Source organism: Pyrgilauda ruficollis, unplaced genomic scaffold (genome assembly GCF_017590135.1).
Source record: "Pyrgilauda ruficollis isolate IOZ18807 unplaced genomic scaffold, ASM1759013v1 scaffold21, whole genome shotgun sequence".
Taxonomy (NCBI): Eukaryota; Metazoa; Chordata; class Aves; order Passeriformes; family Passeridae; genus Pyrgilauda; species Pyrgilauda ruficollis.
This window is the reverse complement of record NW_024520318.1, coordinates 9,171,206-9,189,328: the sequence shown is the minus strand read 5'-3', so window position 1 is coordinate 9,189,328 and position 18,123 is coordinate 9,171,206. Positions and strand designations below refer to the sequence as shown.

Below are 18,123 nucleotides of genomic sequence, written 5' to 3'. Positions count from 1 at the left end.
AGTAGAGAATCTCCAAGTGGAGAAAGTCAGTGAGATTTTGAAGCAATGCATGCAAATCCTTTATAACCCAGGGACGTCAGTCTGGAGTGAAGCTACAGGTGATCCCAGTTCAGCAATGCCAGGCCAGCAGCCAGAGCATGTCACAGTTCCATGCAGCTGCACATCTTCCTGCATTGCCCTGCAGCATTTGGGAAGGCTTCCAGGACCTTTGTGGAGACAGCCCAGAGGAGGAAGCTCCTCTTTGCACGGGCATTTCTGTGCATGCTGTTCATCTCCCAGAGCTGGGGCAATAGGGAAGAGAGTCCAGACAAGCACTGGGTCTCCAGGGATGACTGTCAAGGCATTCAGGTAAAACATCTGCACACTCTTGTGGCTCAGCACATCTGCCCCTCGGTACAGCCCACGGAGCAGTGACCTGGGGCTTTGTCTCAGTTTGTTCCCATTTTACCTGCTGGAAGCTCCCTCTGCTCCCAGGCCTGTGTTGGGCTATTTCCATTTCACAGCAGCTCCTGGGCACAGGGCCCGTGGAAGGCAGATGCTCTGCCTGGAACAAACCCAAACCAGAGGAAATTTTTTCCTTTTTTTCCTTCTCAATTAAAAAAAAAAAAAAAAAAGGAAAAAAAATTTTTAATCTTTGTTGAGTTCAAACTGGAAAAGCAGGAGTCTCTCTTCACTCCCCTTATAAGGTCACCAGTTTGATTCCCATACAGACCATTCACTTAAGAATTTAACTCAATGATTCTTGTGGGTCCTTTCCAACTCAGAAGCTTCTGTGATATCAGTTTATTTTTGTGTTTGTATCTGAGCAAGAGGGTGAGCTCATCCCTGCTTGGGAGCCACATGCCCCCATCACTCAGCAAAGGCAGTGGCAGCATGGCATGGTGAACCTGGGGCTGCCCCGTGTCCTCACCCCAGCACCAGAACAGAGCCAAATAACATCAGGGAGAGCAGAGCCACACACACACAAACACACACGTGTCCCCAGTGTAGCATGTCCCAGCCTCTGCCAGGGAGCAAGAGCCAAAACTGCTCGAGGAAACAGGCATCAGTGCCAGTGGGAAGTGCTGGCTGGCTTCCTAAGCTCAGTGGAAAATGTTCTATCATTCCCCCTGAGAACTTTTCTCCTGTGCTCTCCCGGCTAAAGCTGCCCACTGAGCCTCATCCATGGAATTTGTAAAGGCCCTGTCCCAGCTTGCTGCTGTGAGGGAACAGCCACCCCAAGGGCTCTCGTGGCTGCATGGTCCAGCCATGGGCTGAGCTTTTTGGAAAGGGTTACTTTGCACTTGACTGTGCCTGCAGAGCTGAAGCGACCTGGGCAGGTGTCAAGGTGTACAGACCACCTGTGAGCCTGGGAGAGGTCAGAGCTTGGGAGTCAGGGAGCCTGAGCCCATCCCAATTTCACCATCCATCTGGCCCCCTGCAGCAAGCTCCATCAAAAGGAGGTCAAAGTAGGAGCTGAAAATGCTTTTCCAGCCCAGACCACTCTCAGAGTGTGCCTCATCCCAGCAGCACACTGGGCTGTTTCACTGACCAGCTCTCACCAGAGAAATTCCCACTTGCAGGATGTGAGATGAAACCATTGCTTTGCAACTTCCTACGACCACAGTTAAAAATAAGACTCAGAGTAATAATTTCCCCACTGTTGGTGCCTCAGACCTGAAAAACCTAGTCCTGAACGACCCAGTGGTGTCTCATTTAGCTGGGCAAGCTGTGATCATGATGTCTGCATCCTGGGAGGGAGGCAAGAACATGGATTCTTGGGGAAAAGTCCTCTCCTTCCCATGCTGTACAAGCCATCAGCTCATCTCCCTGTGTACGAAATGGCAGAGGAAGCTTAAAGCAGACTGAAAATTGCACTGCATCTCTCCTGCTCAGTTTTAATTGTAGAGCAAAGAAAGAAGCCCATCGATTCATCCCTCTGGGTAATTAAATGCTTAATGCTATTGACCATAAAGACATTATGGTTCAGCAGCCCAACACTAATGCATTAATAATCGCTTAAATCATGGCAAGCAAGGGGCACGAGCTGCTCCTGAGGAGCACGAGAGTTACATGGGACGGGAGCACACAGTGAAAAACCTCAGGGACTGAATTAGTGCCGTGACAGCCTGCAGGAGTGAGAGCTCATCCCAGGGAGCAGGGGAACAGGGAAGGCTAGAAGGACCATGGAGGAGGGGACAGCCCATATCCCAGGGGACTCCCCCTGGCCGTGGCAGTGGGAGGGGAGTCTGGGCTCTGAGCATCAGTGCTGCCCCCAGCACAGCTCTGGGATGTTGTCAGCCATGGGATCAGGAAGGTGAATCTGAGCAGTACAACCCTTTTACAACAAGCCATGGCAAAGGCTCCAGAACGTCTGCCCACCTCCTGCCAGGCTCTACATTCCCAATAATTAGCCGTCTGCTTTTGCCTATTTATTATGCACAGGATGTGGAGCACAGGGCAGAGTCTGCACATTGCCTGGGATTAAGCACATAAAAGTGAGCTGAGTGAGCAGTGCTCCAAGCTGGAGAGGCTGATTTGCGTGCTGGGAGGAGCAGTCAGCCCTCAGAACGTGCTGTGCCCGTGGCTACGGCGCACTTCCAGGGCAGGTCTCACCAGTGAAGGATGGAGGCTGCACTGCCTCGCACCTGCAGGGACCCCAGAGCCCAGCACAGGGCAGGAATCCCGTGTCCCGTGGACAGGGGGGATGCTTAAGGGCCATTCATAGAGGATGGAGGAAGGAAGGACCTGCAGCATCACGGGGAGAGCAGCCCTTTTCAAGACCATCCTCTGCTGAGTTCCTTTCCACCTCCCCAGGATCGAGGTGTTGTCCCTCCAGCCGTGGCACGCTGGCTTACCCCACCTGCAGCCACTTCAGAGACACAGCAGGCATGGCCTCAAAAGACACCAGAGGCAAAATTTCCACCTAAGCTCTCAAACCCATGTCAACAACTCCCTGCCCAAGGAAAAGGGGAGCCCACACAGCCCTTCCTGACCTCCAGCATGAAAACCAAAAGCACTTGCAATTTTCTCTGAGCAAATCCAAGTACAGATCATGCTGTCAAACCCTTGTTTGATCTGTTTTTCTGGTGGCTCTGCTCCATTTGCCTTCATTACTTCCTCTGCCCTGTGCCATAGTCCAATAATGCAGCATCTGCCCAATAAAAGATCCATGAATATAATTTACAAGTAGTTGGCACCTTCTGCCTTGTCTGGGAGGGTGGGCTCCCTGGGTACACTGCCATTTGGAAAAAGTGAATTTCACAGTCATTCTCAGTGGGTAAATAACCTCTGAGCACTGTTTGTAGCTTGATTTATCTTCCTGAGCTTGCAATTCTCCCAAACATTTGATTCATGGTTTGAAATTTAACCTCTCTAAGTATATTTCTTTACAGAGTCTTAAAAAAAAAAAATAAGTCTGGAAAGAAAGAAGGGAAGGTGCTTTCTGACAGCCTCAGGGATGAGGAAGGAGGTGCCTCCGGTGCTTTGGATTTATCTGAAGGGGAACACTGGGCCCGGGGAGAAGGAGCATTGGTGCTCCCAGTGTCCCACCTCCCCAGGAAAGGCAGCCCTGACTGGGTGAGCTGCTGCATTTACTCTAGAAAAGCCTTTTTGAGACTGAGAATACACAGCTATGTTGCTACACACATGTGTACAGCAGCCCCAGTAAGGGTTTGTTGGGTTATTAGGAAAGAAGCATTTCCTGAGGGTAAGGGAACACATTGCAGCCTCCACACTCCTTTGCTCTGAGGCTTTGGGATGTGCCTGTGAGTGATGGGCAGAGCTCGGGGGCTGTGCTGTGGAGCAGTGCTTGCTCTGCACCCTTGTTCAGGAGCAGAATGAATCATCACCACTATGGGTGCCAAACCCTGCACCCTCCAGGCCGGGAGCCTCACAGCCTCGTGCCTAAACTTGCTGAAATTGGTGCAGGTGGCATCACCCTGTGCCTTTGGGCTGAGGAGTGCCCAAACTGGTCCTGCTGGGGCTCATCCTGTGCCTGATCCTCGCCCTGGCTCTGGGTATCACTCCCAGGGAAACCCAGCTCCTCCACACAAAGTGCTTCCTGCTGCAGGGCCAACATCCTCCAGACCTTGAAGGTGATAAAAGATCCCCAGTGGGTGAGCCACAGCCTGGGAGGGAGCAAACCTGTCTGCAAAAGGACATCTCGCTTGGAGAAAGGTCCAGAAGAAAAAGAGGAAATTTAAGGGAAAGTCCAAACATTTCCAGCCACAATGGTACCAGATTTCTCTGTTTTAATGGGTTTTCTTTGGCCCCATCACACGGTGGGTGAAGGCTGCCTGTGCAGAGAGGAGAAAGGCAGTTTCTGTCCAGGACTGCCCTGGGCTCTCATGGACACCTGCAGCAGTGCAGGGGTTAACACAGAACTTGGTCTCATCAACCATCTCCTGCCAAAGCCTTGGCCAAAAGCAGGCTGGGGCAATGGAAAAGGTCCTGAAGACTGGCCAAGTGTGGGGGGGAATCAAGAGCTGTTCCCACTTCTAACATAGAAAGAGGAGACAAGTGCATCCCCAGGTCCCTGCTCTGGCACCAGCTTTGCTGGAAAACCAGCCAAAGGCAAACCTTGGTGAGGCTAAAAGAGCACCAGGCTGTGCTTGCACTGTCACGACTGCAGGGTTAGTGCAGCCTGGGCTTCACCCTCTTGGTATTGAAAGGTGCATTTAGCACAGAAATGACTGGAGGGTGCAGAAATGCACCAAGCAGGAGTAGTCACACTTTGCTTACTCATATTGAGCCGTCTCTCTTTTGCCAAGTGCCTCAGACCAAAGGGGCACAAAATCAGGACCTGTTTTTCGACCTCTGCTGCCCTTGCTCTCACCTGCAGGAAGGAGATCCTGCTCCTGCCACCACAGGGTCTGGAGTGAAGGCAGTGAACAGGGGGGTTCAGAGGTACAGCAGCAACCTGGCGGCTCACAGCAAAAATTTGTTGTTTTCTGGAAAAAAAAAGTTAAATCCTTCTCTTGTGTGATAAGCCTGGTTTTGTGGGGCACAGAGCAGCCTCTTGGAAGAGGGACAATTAGAGCAGAAGGTCCTGAAGATGCCAGCAAGTGCCCTCTGGCCACATCACTCACGAGTGTCCCAGCTACCAAAAGCAGCTGCTGTGGGTGAGCTGTGAATTCACACCCTCTGGTGCTGCAGCACAGGAGGGGACCTGCCCTCACCTGCAAGGAGGGGACACAGCTGAAACAAGTCCCTTGGCAGAGCAGGACTGCAGTGGGACCATGTCTGTGCTTGGAGGTGCTCTGGGTATTAAATCAAAAGGATACCAGATTGCTTGGCCTGGTCTTTCCTGTTGTTTTAAATTGTTCTCCCTATTCCTGGCTCGAGCACAGGGACCAGAATCATCACTGTGACAGAAAAGCTGAGTGTTGGGACATCCTGAATGGGGCTGAAGATCCCCAAACCTGTTTCTAGTGGGTTTGGAGAGGAAACCATGAACAATGCAGAGGATGCCTCACTGCTGACCCCAGCCTCTCCCAACACACACCTGCAGAATAAAATTGTACCAGTGTTAACCAAAGGACCTGTTCAGCTCTCTATCTGCTGCGCTGGGGAGATGTTGAACTTCTGGGGCAAGGAAGCAGACCAGGAGCTGGGAGGAACAGCAAGAAGATGCAGAGAATTCCTCCCAACAACTGAGGAGATGCTCACAGATACAGATAGACAAGACAGGATATGCTCACTCTTCAGACCAATCTCAGCTCCAAGGGTAGGTGGTTTCCTACTGCAACCACTGACTTTTGGAACAGGTTAAACTGTTCTATCTCCCAGCTATGTCTGCCCAAAGACAGTCAGCACAGAGACAAAAGTCGCACTAGGAAGAAAACCCTTTCAGTGCTTCTACTGTCACACTCACCCCACCCCACTGGGTGCAAATGGGTGCTTTTCAGCCCAATTAGTACACTTACTTTGTTTTCTTTCTTTTAGCTTTTTTGCTGCTTTTTTACATCTAATTCAACCATCCTTGACTGAATCAGTAGAAATGCATCTTATCTCCCTCCCTTCTTCCACGGGAAGGCCTGAAGGAGTCCTCACCCAGCCCTCATCTTGCAGATGATGCTTGAGCACAGCACTTGCTGCTGTGTTTCAGGGTCCTGCCAGATGGACTCACCGCCTGTCGGTCGGGATTGCCACAGGAAAACAGGAACGAAACCCAGCTCAAACCATTTGCTTTTCCATCTGTGCAAGGCGGTTGTTGAAATCAGCGCCGGCAGAGAGGTCTGGAGCTGAGGCCAGGATAAGTTTGGAGAAGTGAAGAGCTGCAGAGAGATGTGGATCTTCCTTTAGCAAGAGCAGAAATCACTGGAAAACACCAGAGGAGCAAGGAGCTCACAACCACGATGCAAAAAAGTCAGCTTGAGCCTGGCATTGCCAGCTGGCTCCCAGGATGGCTTGAGGCTGTAGGTGTGGGAGACGAGCAGAGCAGGCAGCAGCAATATCCTCCCTGCTCTTATTAATACAGCAGTGAGGCTTGATGGGCCTCCTAAATTATAATGTCTTTCTTGTCATTAACTCGATTTCTTCCTGGTGACAGCAGCAGCAAATTGGCCCCAGCTGCTCTGAGCAAGGGATGAGAAATTAAAAGGAATTAAACAAGCCAAGTGCTGGAGGGCTTGGTGTGCAGGGGAGGGGGTGCTTTGGGCCAGAGATGGTCAAGGAGGGGGAATGGGATGGGATGGGATTGAGATGGGATGGGATGGGATGGGATGGGATTGGGATGGGATAGGATTGGGATGGGATGCAGTCATGGGGGTGGTAGGAAATGCCAGGAAGGGAGAAAAGGGCTCAGGGCTCATGCTTCTCCCTGCAAGCAGGACACGGAAAGCAGGTGCCCCAGACAGTGAGGTCTGTCTGGGGAGGGGACAGCCCAGGGTGTGCTGAGGCTGCTGCCATGCAGGAGGACACATGGGAGCCCCTCAGGGATTGCCCCCTCCAAGGAACATTCCCTGCCTGGGGATGAAGGAGGACAGTGCTGCTGGGCTTCTTTGCAAGCTGGTACAAGCAGGTCTCAGGCAATAAAGAGTTTTTATCAGCTGTCCTGGAAGAGGCCAGGCACAGGAGCTGAGGAAAAATAGATCTATGTCTGTGTCTCCATTTTCTGCCGCCTGTTGGCAGCTCTTGCCCCTGAGGCACTGCCTGCCCTGCCAGGGCATGGAGACGGTCTGGAGAACCAGTCCATCAGTCTCTGCCAAATACCTGCTGGGAACCTGTGTCCTCCCATCCTGGCAGCCCCAGGCTGATTGCTGTGTGAAATACAGCTTTTAACCTGGCTTGTATCCCCAGGGCCAGCTGGAACCATCCTGTGCCTGGTGCAAGCTCCGGGGGTGGGCAGGAGGGGATGTCTCATGCTCAGTCTCAGCATCCTTAATGTGAGATGGTCATTAACGTGACACAGTCACTCCACCCGCCCAGGAAAGATAACAAGAAAGATGAGTTTGGTCTCCCAGTCCTCTCAGACAGCTTTCTCCAATCTGCCACATTAAATAGTCCTGAACTGAGAAGACAAACTCACCCTGGCTGCCATGATAAGCACAGAGAGTGATAAACCCACGTAATTAAAGTCTGCCACTGTAATAACGTTGCAGTGGAGACAGCTGGAGTCTAGCCCTGAGCCTGGGTCCATACCTTGGTTTTTACTTGTTTTCTTTCAAACTTATTTTGAAGAGATTCAGCCCGAGCACTGCTGGGTGCCAGGAGGGAGGGGAAATGCCACCTGGGCATGGTGGAGTGGAGGAGCAAGGGCTGTTGCTCCCTTCCTGGCTCTAACACAGAGCACTCCTTAGCAGAAGCAAACACCCTCAAAACCATACTTGAAGAGGAGCTGACCTTGTAGGAAAGCACATGGCTCATAAGGAGTCATTTCCCCTTGAGGTACTACACCATTGCCCTTGGAAGCCTGGGCAGAGACAACAGGGACTGGTCAGGGAGCAGAGATATGGAACACCAGATAAAATTTAGCTTTTTCCAGTCTGGGCTTCCCAGCATTCCCGTTCATGCTGGAATTTTCTCCACCACAACGAGACCCGGAGGGCTGATCCCCCCCCATCCCCCACATCCCACCCAGGGGACCAGGGCAGACCCTGGGATGTGTGCTGGGGACCCTCAGCACAGCCTGTCCTTTGCACACTGCTGTGCTCCAGGTCAGTCTCAGGGCCCTGAGCCCAGTTCCCCCAGCCCTGCCAGCAGTCACAGCCAGCTGTTAGCAGTCCCCACTTGCCTCAGAGCTCAGCCATCCAGACGACTTTAATCCACTTACTGCAGTGCTAATTATCTTTCCTCACTTCTGTGTCCCCATGAACAAAATTAAGCATCACACTGGCTTCTCTGACATAAATTCTGCCATCTTTAGCAACCACAGTTGCTACAGGAGATGTGGGCTAGCCCCTCTCTCTTCTTAGCCCTCGTGGTGGGGTTTTAACCCTGCCCCAGCTGATGCCTGTGAAGGTGCCCAGTGGCTTTAATTGTCCCTGCCAGACTGTGGGGAAGGGCTTTGTGCACTGTGTCCTTCCCCTCACCCTGCCAGCAGGATTTCATACACAGAACAACTTCTTGGAAATGCCCTTTGTCCCTCTAGCTCCAGTGTTTCCCCCCCTGTGTGCCCTAAAGCTGGGAGAGCTGGGGTGCAAGGACCCCATCACTTCCCTGCACATGGCCTCATCCCTGCAGGGCTGTTGGGTTTGCTGTGACATGGAGGAGACTGTCCCTAGTGCAGGTGACAGTCACAGTGCAGCACTGCTGAGTCAGCCTGAGCCTCCAGAGCTGCACCTGAGCTCCTCCACCCCAGCCCTTGGCTGGGCTGTGCTCCCCACGCTGCTCCCAGCCTCCCTGCAGTGCCTGCCTGGGAGATGATTTCTGTGAGCATCCTGGCTCTTGGGGAAGCCACTGAGCAGCCAGGCAGGAAGATGGGCTGCCTCTGGTACGGGCCTAAAAACTGAGCCCAGAGGGGTCCCTGAGGAGCAGAATCCAATTCTACATATACACTAGGAAACATTCAAAGGTCCCTTCCAGCCTGAACTATTCCATGATTCTGTGATTCCTTGCTGTCTGTTTGCCTCCCTGCCCATCACCATCTGCAGGCACTGTGTTGGCTTTTCACCACCACCACTAGCCTGGAATAAGGGGAGCAAATGAAATATGGTTCGAAAAGCAGCCTAAGCTCAAACCCAGCACAGTTTCCTGACATCTACATTTTCCTGCCTCCCTCCTCCCCTGACAAAGGCTGGGATCTTGGTGGGAAAGGCTGCTGTGCTGCATCCATGGCTGGGCAGCCCAAACCTGCCCCCCTGCCCAGCCCGAGACAGGGACTGCTCATTCCCAGGCTCACAGTGGTTTTGCCAAATTCACACTCTATGAGTTTTCCCCATCCCATGACTGTGTGAAGGAAGGGAAAAACAACCCTCCCCTTGAAACCATTTTCCCTTGAAAAGGGGCAGCAAAAAATCCGCTGGCACACTCTGGAGCCATTTATCATGGCTACAGATATACAAGGCAATTGCTGTAAAACTTGAGTTTGGCTCTGTAAAGGAAAAAAACCCCACCCCATGCTTGTTGCAAATAATCACAGCACAAAAATAAAAGCCTTACAAGGCTGGGGCAGCCTCATAGATGAATTGCTTTTTAATCCCCAAAGCTGTGGTGATAAATCTTTTCACTGGAATCTCTGGAGACACTGTGTCACTCAGGGCATGCAGCAGCCTGGGGGAAGCAGCTCCAGGAGCTGAGCTGGCACGGGGGCAGGAGGGTGCTCCTGCAGCCAGCAGCAGGTGATTTGGCAGGAGCTGGCAGTTGGACAGAAGCTGCTATAAGTCTGGGAGGACAGATGGACACGTTTTGGGGAACAGCTCTTCAGAAACAAAGTGTTTGGAGAGGAGATGGTGGCATGGAGCCCAACCTGACCACGTGCTCCCTATTGCAGGGACAGAGAGATGCTTCTCCCTGCTCCGAGCAAAGACACGGAGCAATGGCATCCACACGCTCCCTGCCTCTCCTGGCCCCTCAATTTACCTCTGCTCTGACCCATCTGGGGTCCCTTGCGCTCTGAAATATTTATTTGACTCCCAGGCAGTGTTTTGGAATGCTCCTTCGGCCCAACCATGCTGAAGCACCATTCCCCCTGGCCAGTTACAGGGGTGGGAGCAGTGGGAACGACTTGCCCATCCTTGCCTTCCCTATCCCACAGGGCCCTTTGCTTCTATATCACCTCCCTGGGAGGAATAATCCCTCTAATTTATACAGGGAGGGTGGCAGGGGCCAGGCTGGCCCTGAGGGCTCAGGGCAGTGGAGCATCATTTCCCTTCCTGGGGGCTGCAGTGAGCCTGAGGCAGGAAGGAGTCATCATCCACTGCCTTCCCAGTGGTGGAGAGGTGTAAAATGCTCTTCATGAGACCATTCTCCCTGAGGAGATCAGTTCCTTTTTTATTAGGTTTCCTGCATTCATTAATTATAGGATTAAAGGACTTGTCCAGCAGCCTTTGATTCCAGCATCTCTTGGGAGCCCAGCTGGCATGTGGTACCCGGGAAGTCTCCACATCATCCAAACCCAGCCAGGGCACCAAAGTCTGCCCATACAGATCCACCCAGGAACTGCTACCAGCTGTGCTGCAGCTACATCTCTGACAAGCTTTTGGGATGCTTTCCAGGGTGATCCTAGCCCAGCTGTGCATGTGGAGGGGGTGGTGGGGCAGCCCCAGCACCACCACCCAATAGGCCAGGGCTTCAGCTGCATACTCCTCTTGTGTGTCTGAGAGAGGAGAATTTGGGATCACCAAGGAGGATGGGAGTCCCAGGCCAGGAGATGTCTGAATTTGGGGACACCAAGGAGGAAGGGGAGTCCCAGGTCAGGAGATGTCTGAATTTGGGGACACCAAGGAGGATGGGAGTCCCAGGCTAGGAGATGTCTGAATTTGGGGACACCAAGGAGGATGTGGGGTCCCAGGTCAGAAGATGTCTGGGCAGCTGGGAACACAAGGCTGGATAAAGGCAAAGCCAGTGCCTCACCTTTCTGGCTGTTCTGGACTCCATCCCAGCTGTGCTGCAAACGAGGATCCTGTAAAAAAACCCTGGGAACACACACTCTGACACACTCTGACATTGGCCAAGGCACTTGAGCTGCAGCAGCCACAGCTGTATCCCTGCACAGCCTGGCTGCTCAGGAACAGCAGGACAAGTTTGCCCTCGTGCAGCACGAGGGACCCAAAACTCCACAGAGGCGTCTGTCACTACATTATAAAATACTATTGACTGCCTATTAAAAAGCCATTCCCTGGAGATTTGTGGCTGAGGAAGCAGCTGGGTGAAGTGAGATGGGGCAATAATGGTCATCAAGGAGGCATCAGTCACCTCCACCCACGCAGCAGCCACAAGGGGCCCCACAGGGCTGCCAGGGTGCTGTGCCTGCCAGGACCATCACTGACAGGAGAGAGAGAGAGAGGATGAAATACACAGATCTCAGTGCCCTCGGTCACTCTGACATCCTCCAGAGAGAGCTGCAAGCAGTCAGCAGGACCCTGAAACACAAAGTTACTGCAGCCCAATGCCCATCCTCACCCAGCAGCACCATCAGGACCCCTCAGGAGTCAAGGAAGGGCTTTGTCCATGGCAGAGCTGGCCGTGGGATGAGGAGCAGGGGAAGACAGCTGCACTGCCTCTGAACTAGGGACTGGGTAGATGGGGGCAGGAGGGAGTGTGCAAGCCCCAAGCCCTGCCTCTTCTTGGTCACTGGCCTGGCTATGGTCCCATGCAATGTGCTTAGGAGGGGCTGAAAGCAGAGTAGCAGCTGCCAGTGCTCTGCCTGGGGCTTGCCCATCCAGTATTTCTGCTCAAGCAAGCCCCAGGCAAGCCCATGCTGACCAGAGGCACGGCCATGTGGTGCTGAGCCAGGGGAGCCTGCAGAGCTGGCTGTGAGGGAGTTGGGGTTGAGTAAGCAGTGCAAAACAAGAGCTCAAACTGCCTGGGCGGTCCCTCAGCTCCCATTTCAGATCCTCAGTATTTCATCCTGCAGGACCTGGTGTACATGGGGAAGGCAGCAGCATTGATCTCAGACAGGAAATCGATGGGTCCTTCCAGCCTGGGAGAGCGTGACCAGCCAGCCCACACTCCCTGGCATTTTCGTGACATTTTCCAAGCCATGTGTCTGGGGAAGGACTGATGGCCACGGCTCCAGAGACAGCTGTCCCTCTGCACAGGCCCCAGCCCTAGCTCAGCCTGAGGGCCAGGAAGGGTGCAGACATCCCACTTGTGCCCTCCCTGCCATGCCCGCAGTGTCCCTGGACCTGCAGACCCACCGCAGCAGCAGAGCCCCAGGGAGATCTGGTGAAACAGCCCTGGTGTCCCTCACCCTGGCACGTGGCTCATCCATCCCCCTCCCCAGGAACATGGCCTGGGCTCAGTCCCATGCTGGGAGCAGAGCTGGGTGCTAGGGGACACAAGCAGGGCACAAATCAGGCCAGTGGGTTTTTTTAATTCTCAGTGAGGCTCAGCCCATGCAGGGCAAGGATGGAGGAGGGCTTCCCACATTCCCCACAAGTTCAGGTGACCATGGTGGGCAGAGGAAGAAGAGACTGGCACTCAGCACATGCTGGGCAGAGAGGGGAGAGGGGAGCATATTCATGTGACACAGAGAGTTATGGAGCTCTGCCTTGGCACTACAGACAGCCTGGAGATCCCTTTATCCCATATTTTCCCCCCCCAGACTCCAGCTCTGGAGGGAGCAGCCGTGCTCCTTCCCCTACCCTCAAAGGGCTGGGAATGCAGGGCATGAGAAAGGCTGGGAGCAAGGAGCTGTACAAGCACCCTTCAGCCAGGCACCAGCTGGCACCACTGAAGAGATGTGCCAGAAAATCAGGGTTACACTGGTGCCAGACAGCCCTGAAGAGGTTTCAAGGGAGAAGGCACCCACAGACCTTTTTTTCCCCATAAGATTTTTCCACAATCCCATGCAAACGTCTCACACAGCCCTGAATCTCAGCCCGGGTGCAAACACCTCTGGGGACACCATCCATCCCTGTGTCCTAAAACAGCCTGGGATGCCTAAGCCCCTGGCTCCAGTACCTGCAGGTTCACCCCACTGGGCCGGGAGGGATGGAATATTTTTAGGGATTGCTGACATATCCCTGACATAGAAGTCAGCTGTCCCCACACCACAAGGGATGCCCTGGCCTTGGCCAGGCCTGGTGCTGAGGACACTGGGATGCATTGCTATGCATCCAGCGCACAGCAAGGTCACTGCCACCCTGGAGCAGTGCTGCTGATACCACCAACCTTTCCATCCCAGTGGGACGGCACAGAGAGGCAGGGATCCCCCCTTGCTCCTGCCCCGCTCCCCACCACAGGATGAGTGCCACAGTCAGACGGATGCTGGCAGTGAAGATCCCAGGGTCCTTCCCTGTCCTCCCACTCTTCAGCAGAGGGACACTGCGTGGGTGGTGGCCTGGCCCCTCTCCGTGCCCTCCAGCTCGTACTCCTCGGCGTCGGAGAGGGGCAGCGCGCCGGGCGCGGGCTCGCACTCGGTGCTGCGCGTGGTGGCGCGGGTGACGCTGGGCGACGGCTTCCGCGCCCACGGCGGGCGGCCGGGGCGGCACATCACCTCCTTGAACATCTCCCGGAAACGGGTGGACATCAGGTTGTAGAGGATGGGGTTGGCAGCCGAGCTCAGGTAGAAGAAGACGCCTGAGATGATGTGGACGTACTGGAACATGTGGAGCATGTTGCTGGTCCAGGTGGATACAAAGCTCCAGACGAGGCGGTCGGTGTGGAAGGGAGCCCAGCAGATGCCAAACACCACCACCAGCACGACTGTGGGGAGACAAGGAGCCAGTGTTACTGGGGAGATGGGGATTACCAACCCCACTGAGATCTCCAGTCCCTGGCCAAGCACTGCCCCATTTCAGCTTTGGCCATAGCAGAGAAGCACGAGAGAGAGGAGGAAGGAGAGGGGAAAGGTCCCCTCAGTGCCTTCTGGATTTGTCATGGAAGAGCTGGAAGTCTGGACAGGATCTTCTCCCTCCACCTCCTGCCAGTGCTACTTCAGGCCCTTCTGTGCTGCACTTCTCCACTCCTCACTGGCAGGCAGCTGGCCCTGTCACAGCCACGCAGCACAGCTGGGGGACTCACTCCCCTGTTGGCACCCAGCCTCCAGAAACCTGCCACCTTCACCAGCAAAGTCCAAGGAGCGTGAGCTATTTGAGACATTTCCTTGTGCTCTGCTTTTGATTTTGGTTTTTTTTTTTTTGGTTTTTTTTGTTTGTTTGTTTGTTTTTTGTTGGTTTGTTTTATAACAAAGGAAAGGGAATAGGTCTGTATATGTACAGGTAGTCCTGGGGTCCTCTGCCATACCCATGCCACAATGCATCTCTGTGGCATGCAGGGCAGGTCCCTCTTTGTCCCCAGCCCAAGTGCCTTGGAAAGCAGAGTTACCACTTGTCTGGGAGGTGGCAGAGAAGCAGCTTTGCCGTGCTGTTGGACTGGGCTGGGCAATGTGCCATGGCTGTGCTATCAAGGGACTGGGAGGGTGTGGAGGTCAGCATCCTGGGGAGAGGCAGCTACCCAAGGGCAGGCAGCTCCTACTCCTGGGAAGGGGGCCAGAGGCTCTGGGAACCATGCTGGAGAGGGGAGCAAGAGTGAAGAGCAGAGGGAAAGAGGATGTTTCAATCCAGCCTTGGGTCATTGCCCTGTTAGAGTCACAGGGGCTTAGGGCTGGGCAGAAGTGCTGCCCTTCTGGAAACCCTGCCACTGCTACCAGAATTTGAGGTCTGGGTGGAGGGATGGGGAGTGGGTTCCCCCACCCCGACCCATCTTTCTCTCTCACTCTGCACTTCCCTCAAGGAGAGGATATAGTATGGCTTGGAGGGAGCTGGCCCAAGCAGTCCTTACTGCTGGACTCAGGTCTGCCAGACCAGATCTGCCTTTGCCCCAACACCCCACAAGCCAGACCCACAGCCTTCCTCTGGGATGACCCAGCTGTGGTGCTCTGGACTGCCCATGACTTAGTTTCCCCCCAGCACCCTCCCAACACTGCCTTGGGAGATAGTCCCTGGCTCTGCCATGCCCAGCACCGACTCACACAGCATCTTTGTGACCTGCCTCCTCCTGACTTTCTTCTGGCCCTGGGGGTTGTGGCAGTTGTGGCTGCTGCCAGTCTTGGCTCCCAAGGCTTCCAGCATCTTTTCTTTTTTGAGCTGCAGGCCAATAAGAAGGTAGAGGACACTGATGGTCCCCATGGGCAGGAAGAAGAAGAGGATGGTGGTGACCTGGATGATGAGATTGTAAGTCAAGCGTGGTTTCACCAGGGTGCAGATCTCTGAATCGGGCACCCGCCCCCGTCCTGGCACGTAGAGAGGCTGCAGCCCATGGAGGCTGGTGTTGGGGATGGAGCAGACGACCGACAAGACCCAGATGGTGACAATGACCCTCTTGGCGTGGTTCCTGGTCACCACGTACTTGGCTTTGAGCGGGTGCACCACAGCGATGTAGCGCTCCACGCTCAGCGCTGTGACGTTGAGGATGGAGGCGAAGCAGACGGCCTCAAAGAGCAGCGTCTTGAAATAGCAGCCGCTGGCACCCAGCAGGAAGGGGTAGTTGCTCCACATGTCGTAGAGCTCCAGAGGCATCCCCAGCAGCAGCACCAGCAGGTCAGACACGGCCAGGCTGAACAGGTAGTAGTTGGTGGGCGTCCTCATGAACCGGTGCCGCAGGATGACGATGCAGGTGAGCGTGTTGCCCACAGCCCCCACCAAGAAGATCAGCAGGTAAATGACACAGACTGGGACAAAGAAGTTGGACCGTCGAGGTCCCAGGTACTTATCCCGCAGCTGCTCCTCTGTCAGGTTGGCATCCTTAGGGTCGAAAAAAGTCTCTGGGTGAGTCCTGTTGCTGAGATCAGGGCTGATGGGCTCCACAGGGAAGTCTTGCCGGGGCAGGGGGAACTCAGAACTGGAGCAGTTGACATAGGGATTCATGGCTGTGGAGACATGGAGAGGTTTGTGGGATGCTTTCCCAACTTCTCTGCTCCCCCTGCTCCCATTGTCCCTCTGCCCACTGGTGTCAGGGTGCTGGGATTCTGCTGATCTCCACGGCTCTGCACTCCCGCACCCATCCTGCCCCAGACACCACCTTTCCTTTGCGAAACCACACAAAACCTCCACCTAAACTCCTTCAGGCTTCCCAAGTGCTTCCTGCTCCATTTCCCATCTGCAAACAACCCTGTCAGCTCCCCAGTCCACCTCAGCCCCTTTGCCCCATCAGGGGAATGTCAGCAGAGCAGGATACAGCCCCAAAAATCTCTCCTGGCAGCAATTCTACCGGATATGTAGAAGGGCTGGCAGGGCAACCAATAAAACAGCCAGAGGGAAAATTGATTTTCTAACATGATAAGGACTTACGGCTCGTTGGGAAACTCCAGATGAGCGAACGCTGAGGTCCCACCACCCTTGCGCCGGACAGGGTCAGGGCTGGGGAGGGAACGTGGGAGGGGATGGAGACTTCACTGCCTTAAGAGGCAGGCAAATGAAATCCCGCCGCTGCTTTCCCCTCGGAGCTCAGCTGGGAGAAGCCTCCTGCCCTTATCCACCTTCTCCCTCTTGTCCGCTGTCAGCTGAGAGGCTGGGGGCTGTGCCGGGGGCTTCCCTTCCCACCGCTGGCCAAACAAATCGCGGTGCCGAGACCCTGCCCCTGCCAGGGGCTGTGTCCTTATCTGCAAGGCAGCACTGCCAAAAAGCTGCCCTTCAGAGAGAGGAAATAACGTTAAGGTAATAAACTCCATCGACTCTGAGAGTCCCAGGGGAGGGCGGCACAGACGTCTCCTGCCCCTCCGGCAGCCGTCGCATTTGTCATCTGCGTGGCCTCGGTGGTGAGTAAAGCATCGATCAGCCCCGCGGCCGCCCCGTGCAGCGCCCGTCTGTCCGGGCTCATCTCGGCGAAATGCAGATGGACCCAGCGGCTTCCCGAGGTCTCCCACTTCCAGATGTGCCATCCCTGGCTCACCGGAATCACTTCCCCGTGAAGCAGGTGCCTCCAGCCGGCTCCCGTCACACTTTGGTGCGAAGAAGTTGCTGCAGCATCGCCCCGTGCTCCGCGTCCGCCCAGCGCCCCCGCCGCGCCCGGGTCTGCCCGCGCTCCCGCCCGTCCCCCGTGCGGGCACCCCGGTGCCCGGGAACTGCTGCAGAGCCCGCACACGCGTGTACGTGTCGCACACACAGAGACCCACTCACGGTCCCTGAGCGCTGGACTTGCTGGACCCCTGGACGCGCTGGACTTGCTGGCCCGGTCCGAGACCCGCCCGGAGCCGGACAAACCCCCGGGGTCCCGCTCCTCCTGCGGGGTGGGGGCTCCGCGGCTCCGGGCTCTCCAGCCCCGCAGGTGGGGAGGGGGATGCGGGCTCGGCAGCGCATCGTTCCGCCGCGGGCACTGCCGCCCCGCGGGACGGGGAGGCGACCCTGGGCACAGCGACCCGCGCCGGCCCCTTCATCCCCTCCGAGGGTGGCAGGGTGCAGGTGGACCCGGTCCCTGCCAGGATGACACCTCGGAAGGCTCTGGCATCCCGGGACTTGCCTCCTTCTGCCTGTCCCAGCAGCATCCCATCCTGCACAGGGGCTGAGCTGAAAGAGCCCCAGCAGGGCTGAATTGGAGCAGGCAGTCCAGGGATCTTGGAGAAGGAACCTGGACAGACCTGCCAGGACAGCCCTGCTGCCAGCCCCACATAGCTGAGCCCCAGCACAGCCGAGCCTGGTGCTTGTGGCCAGGACGTGAGGAGTTACCTGGATCTGGTGGCCTCCAGCACCAGGACACAGCCCCTGGGGTCCTGCACGGCCCAGTGCTCCTCCTGATGCCAGGGCACACAGCAGATGGAGCAGTACCACTTGCTCCTCCTTGACTTTGCTCAAAGAAATTCCAGAGCAGGTGAGGGATCCCAGGACAGGACCAGCAAAGCCCTGGGCTGTCTTGATAGCCCTGACCTGGCCCTACCTCTGCTCCCTGCAGCAAAAAAGCATCAAGCAGAGGGGAGCTGGCAGAGCAAACACTCCAAGGGCACAAAGGGTCTAAGGCTGCCCTGAGCCTTGACTTTCCTCAGGAAACCCTCTTTTCCCCCAGAGGAGAGGAACTGCTGAAGCCAAAGGCCTGGAGGGTAAA

At 55.3% G+C, this 18,123-nt stretch overlaps 1 protein-coding gene across 1 annotated transcript; it reads right to left on the bottom strand.

The window, feature by feature from the left end:
* Nucleotides 1-13,396: 13,396 nt before the first annotated feature.
* NMUR1 (neuromedin U receptor 1) lies at nt 13,397-16,464 on the bottom strand. The gene is made up of 3 exons (XM_041467965.1): nt 16,377-16,464; nt 15,059-15,955; nt 13,397-13,791 (listed from the first exon to the last, which is right to left on the bottom strand). Exons 2-3 carry the CDS (start codon nt 15,951-15,953, stop codon nt 13,397-13,399), a joined length of 1,290 nt encoding a protein of 429 aa, XP_041323899.1. The 5' UTR covers nt 15,954-15,955; nt 16,377-16,464.
* Nucleotides 16,465-18,123: the final 1,659 nt, after the last annotated feature.

What these genes read in the sequence shown, in the direction of transcription:
- NMUR1 (XM_041467965.1), bottom strand. Translation starts at nt 15,953, where the DNA reads ATGAATCCCTATGTCAACTGCTCCAGTTCTGAGTTCCCCCTGCCCCGG. An exon ending in GCAGGTCACAAAGATGCTGT is followed by an intron (nt 13,792 to 15,058) that starts GTGAGTCGGTGC and finishes GTCTCCCCACAG; the next exon opens with TCGTGCTGGTGGTGGTGTTT.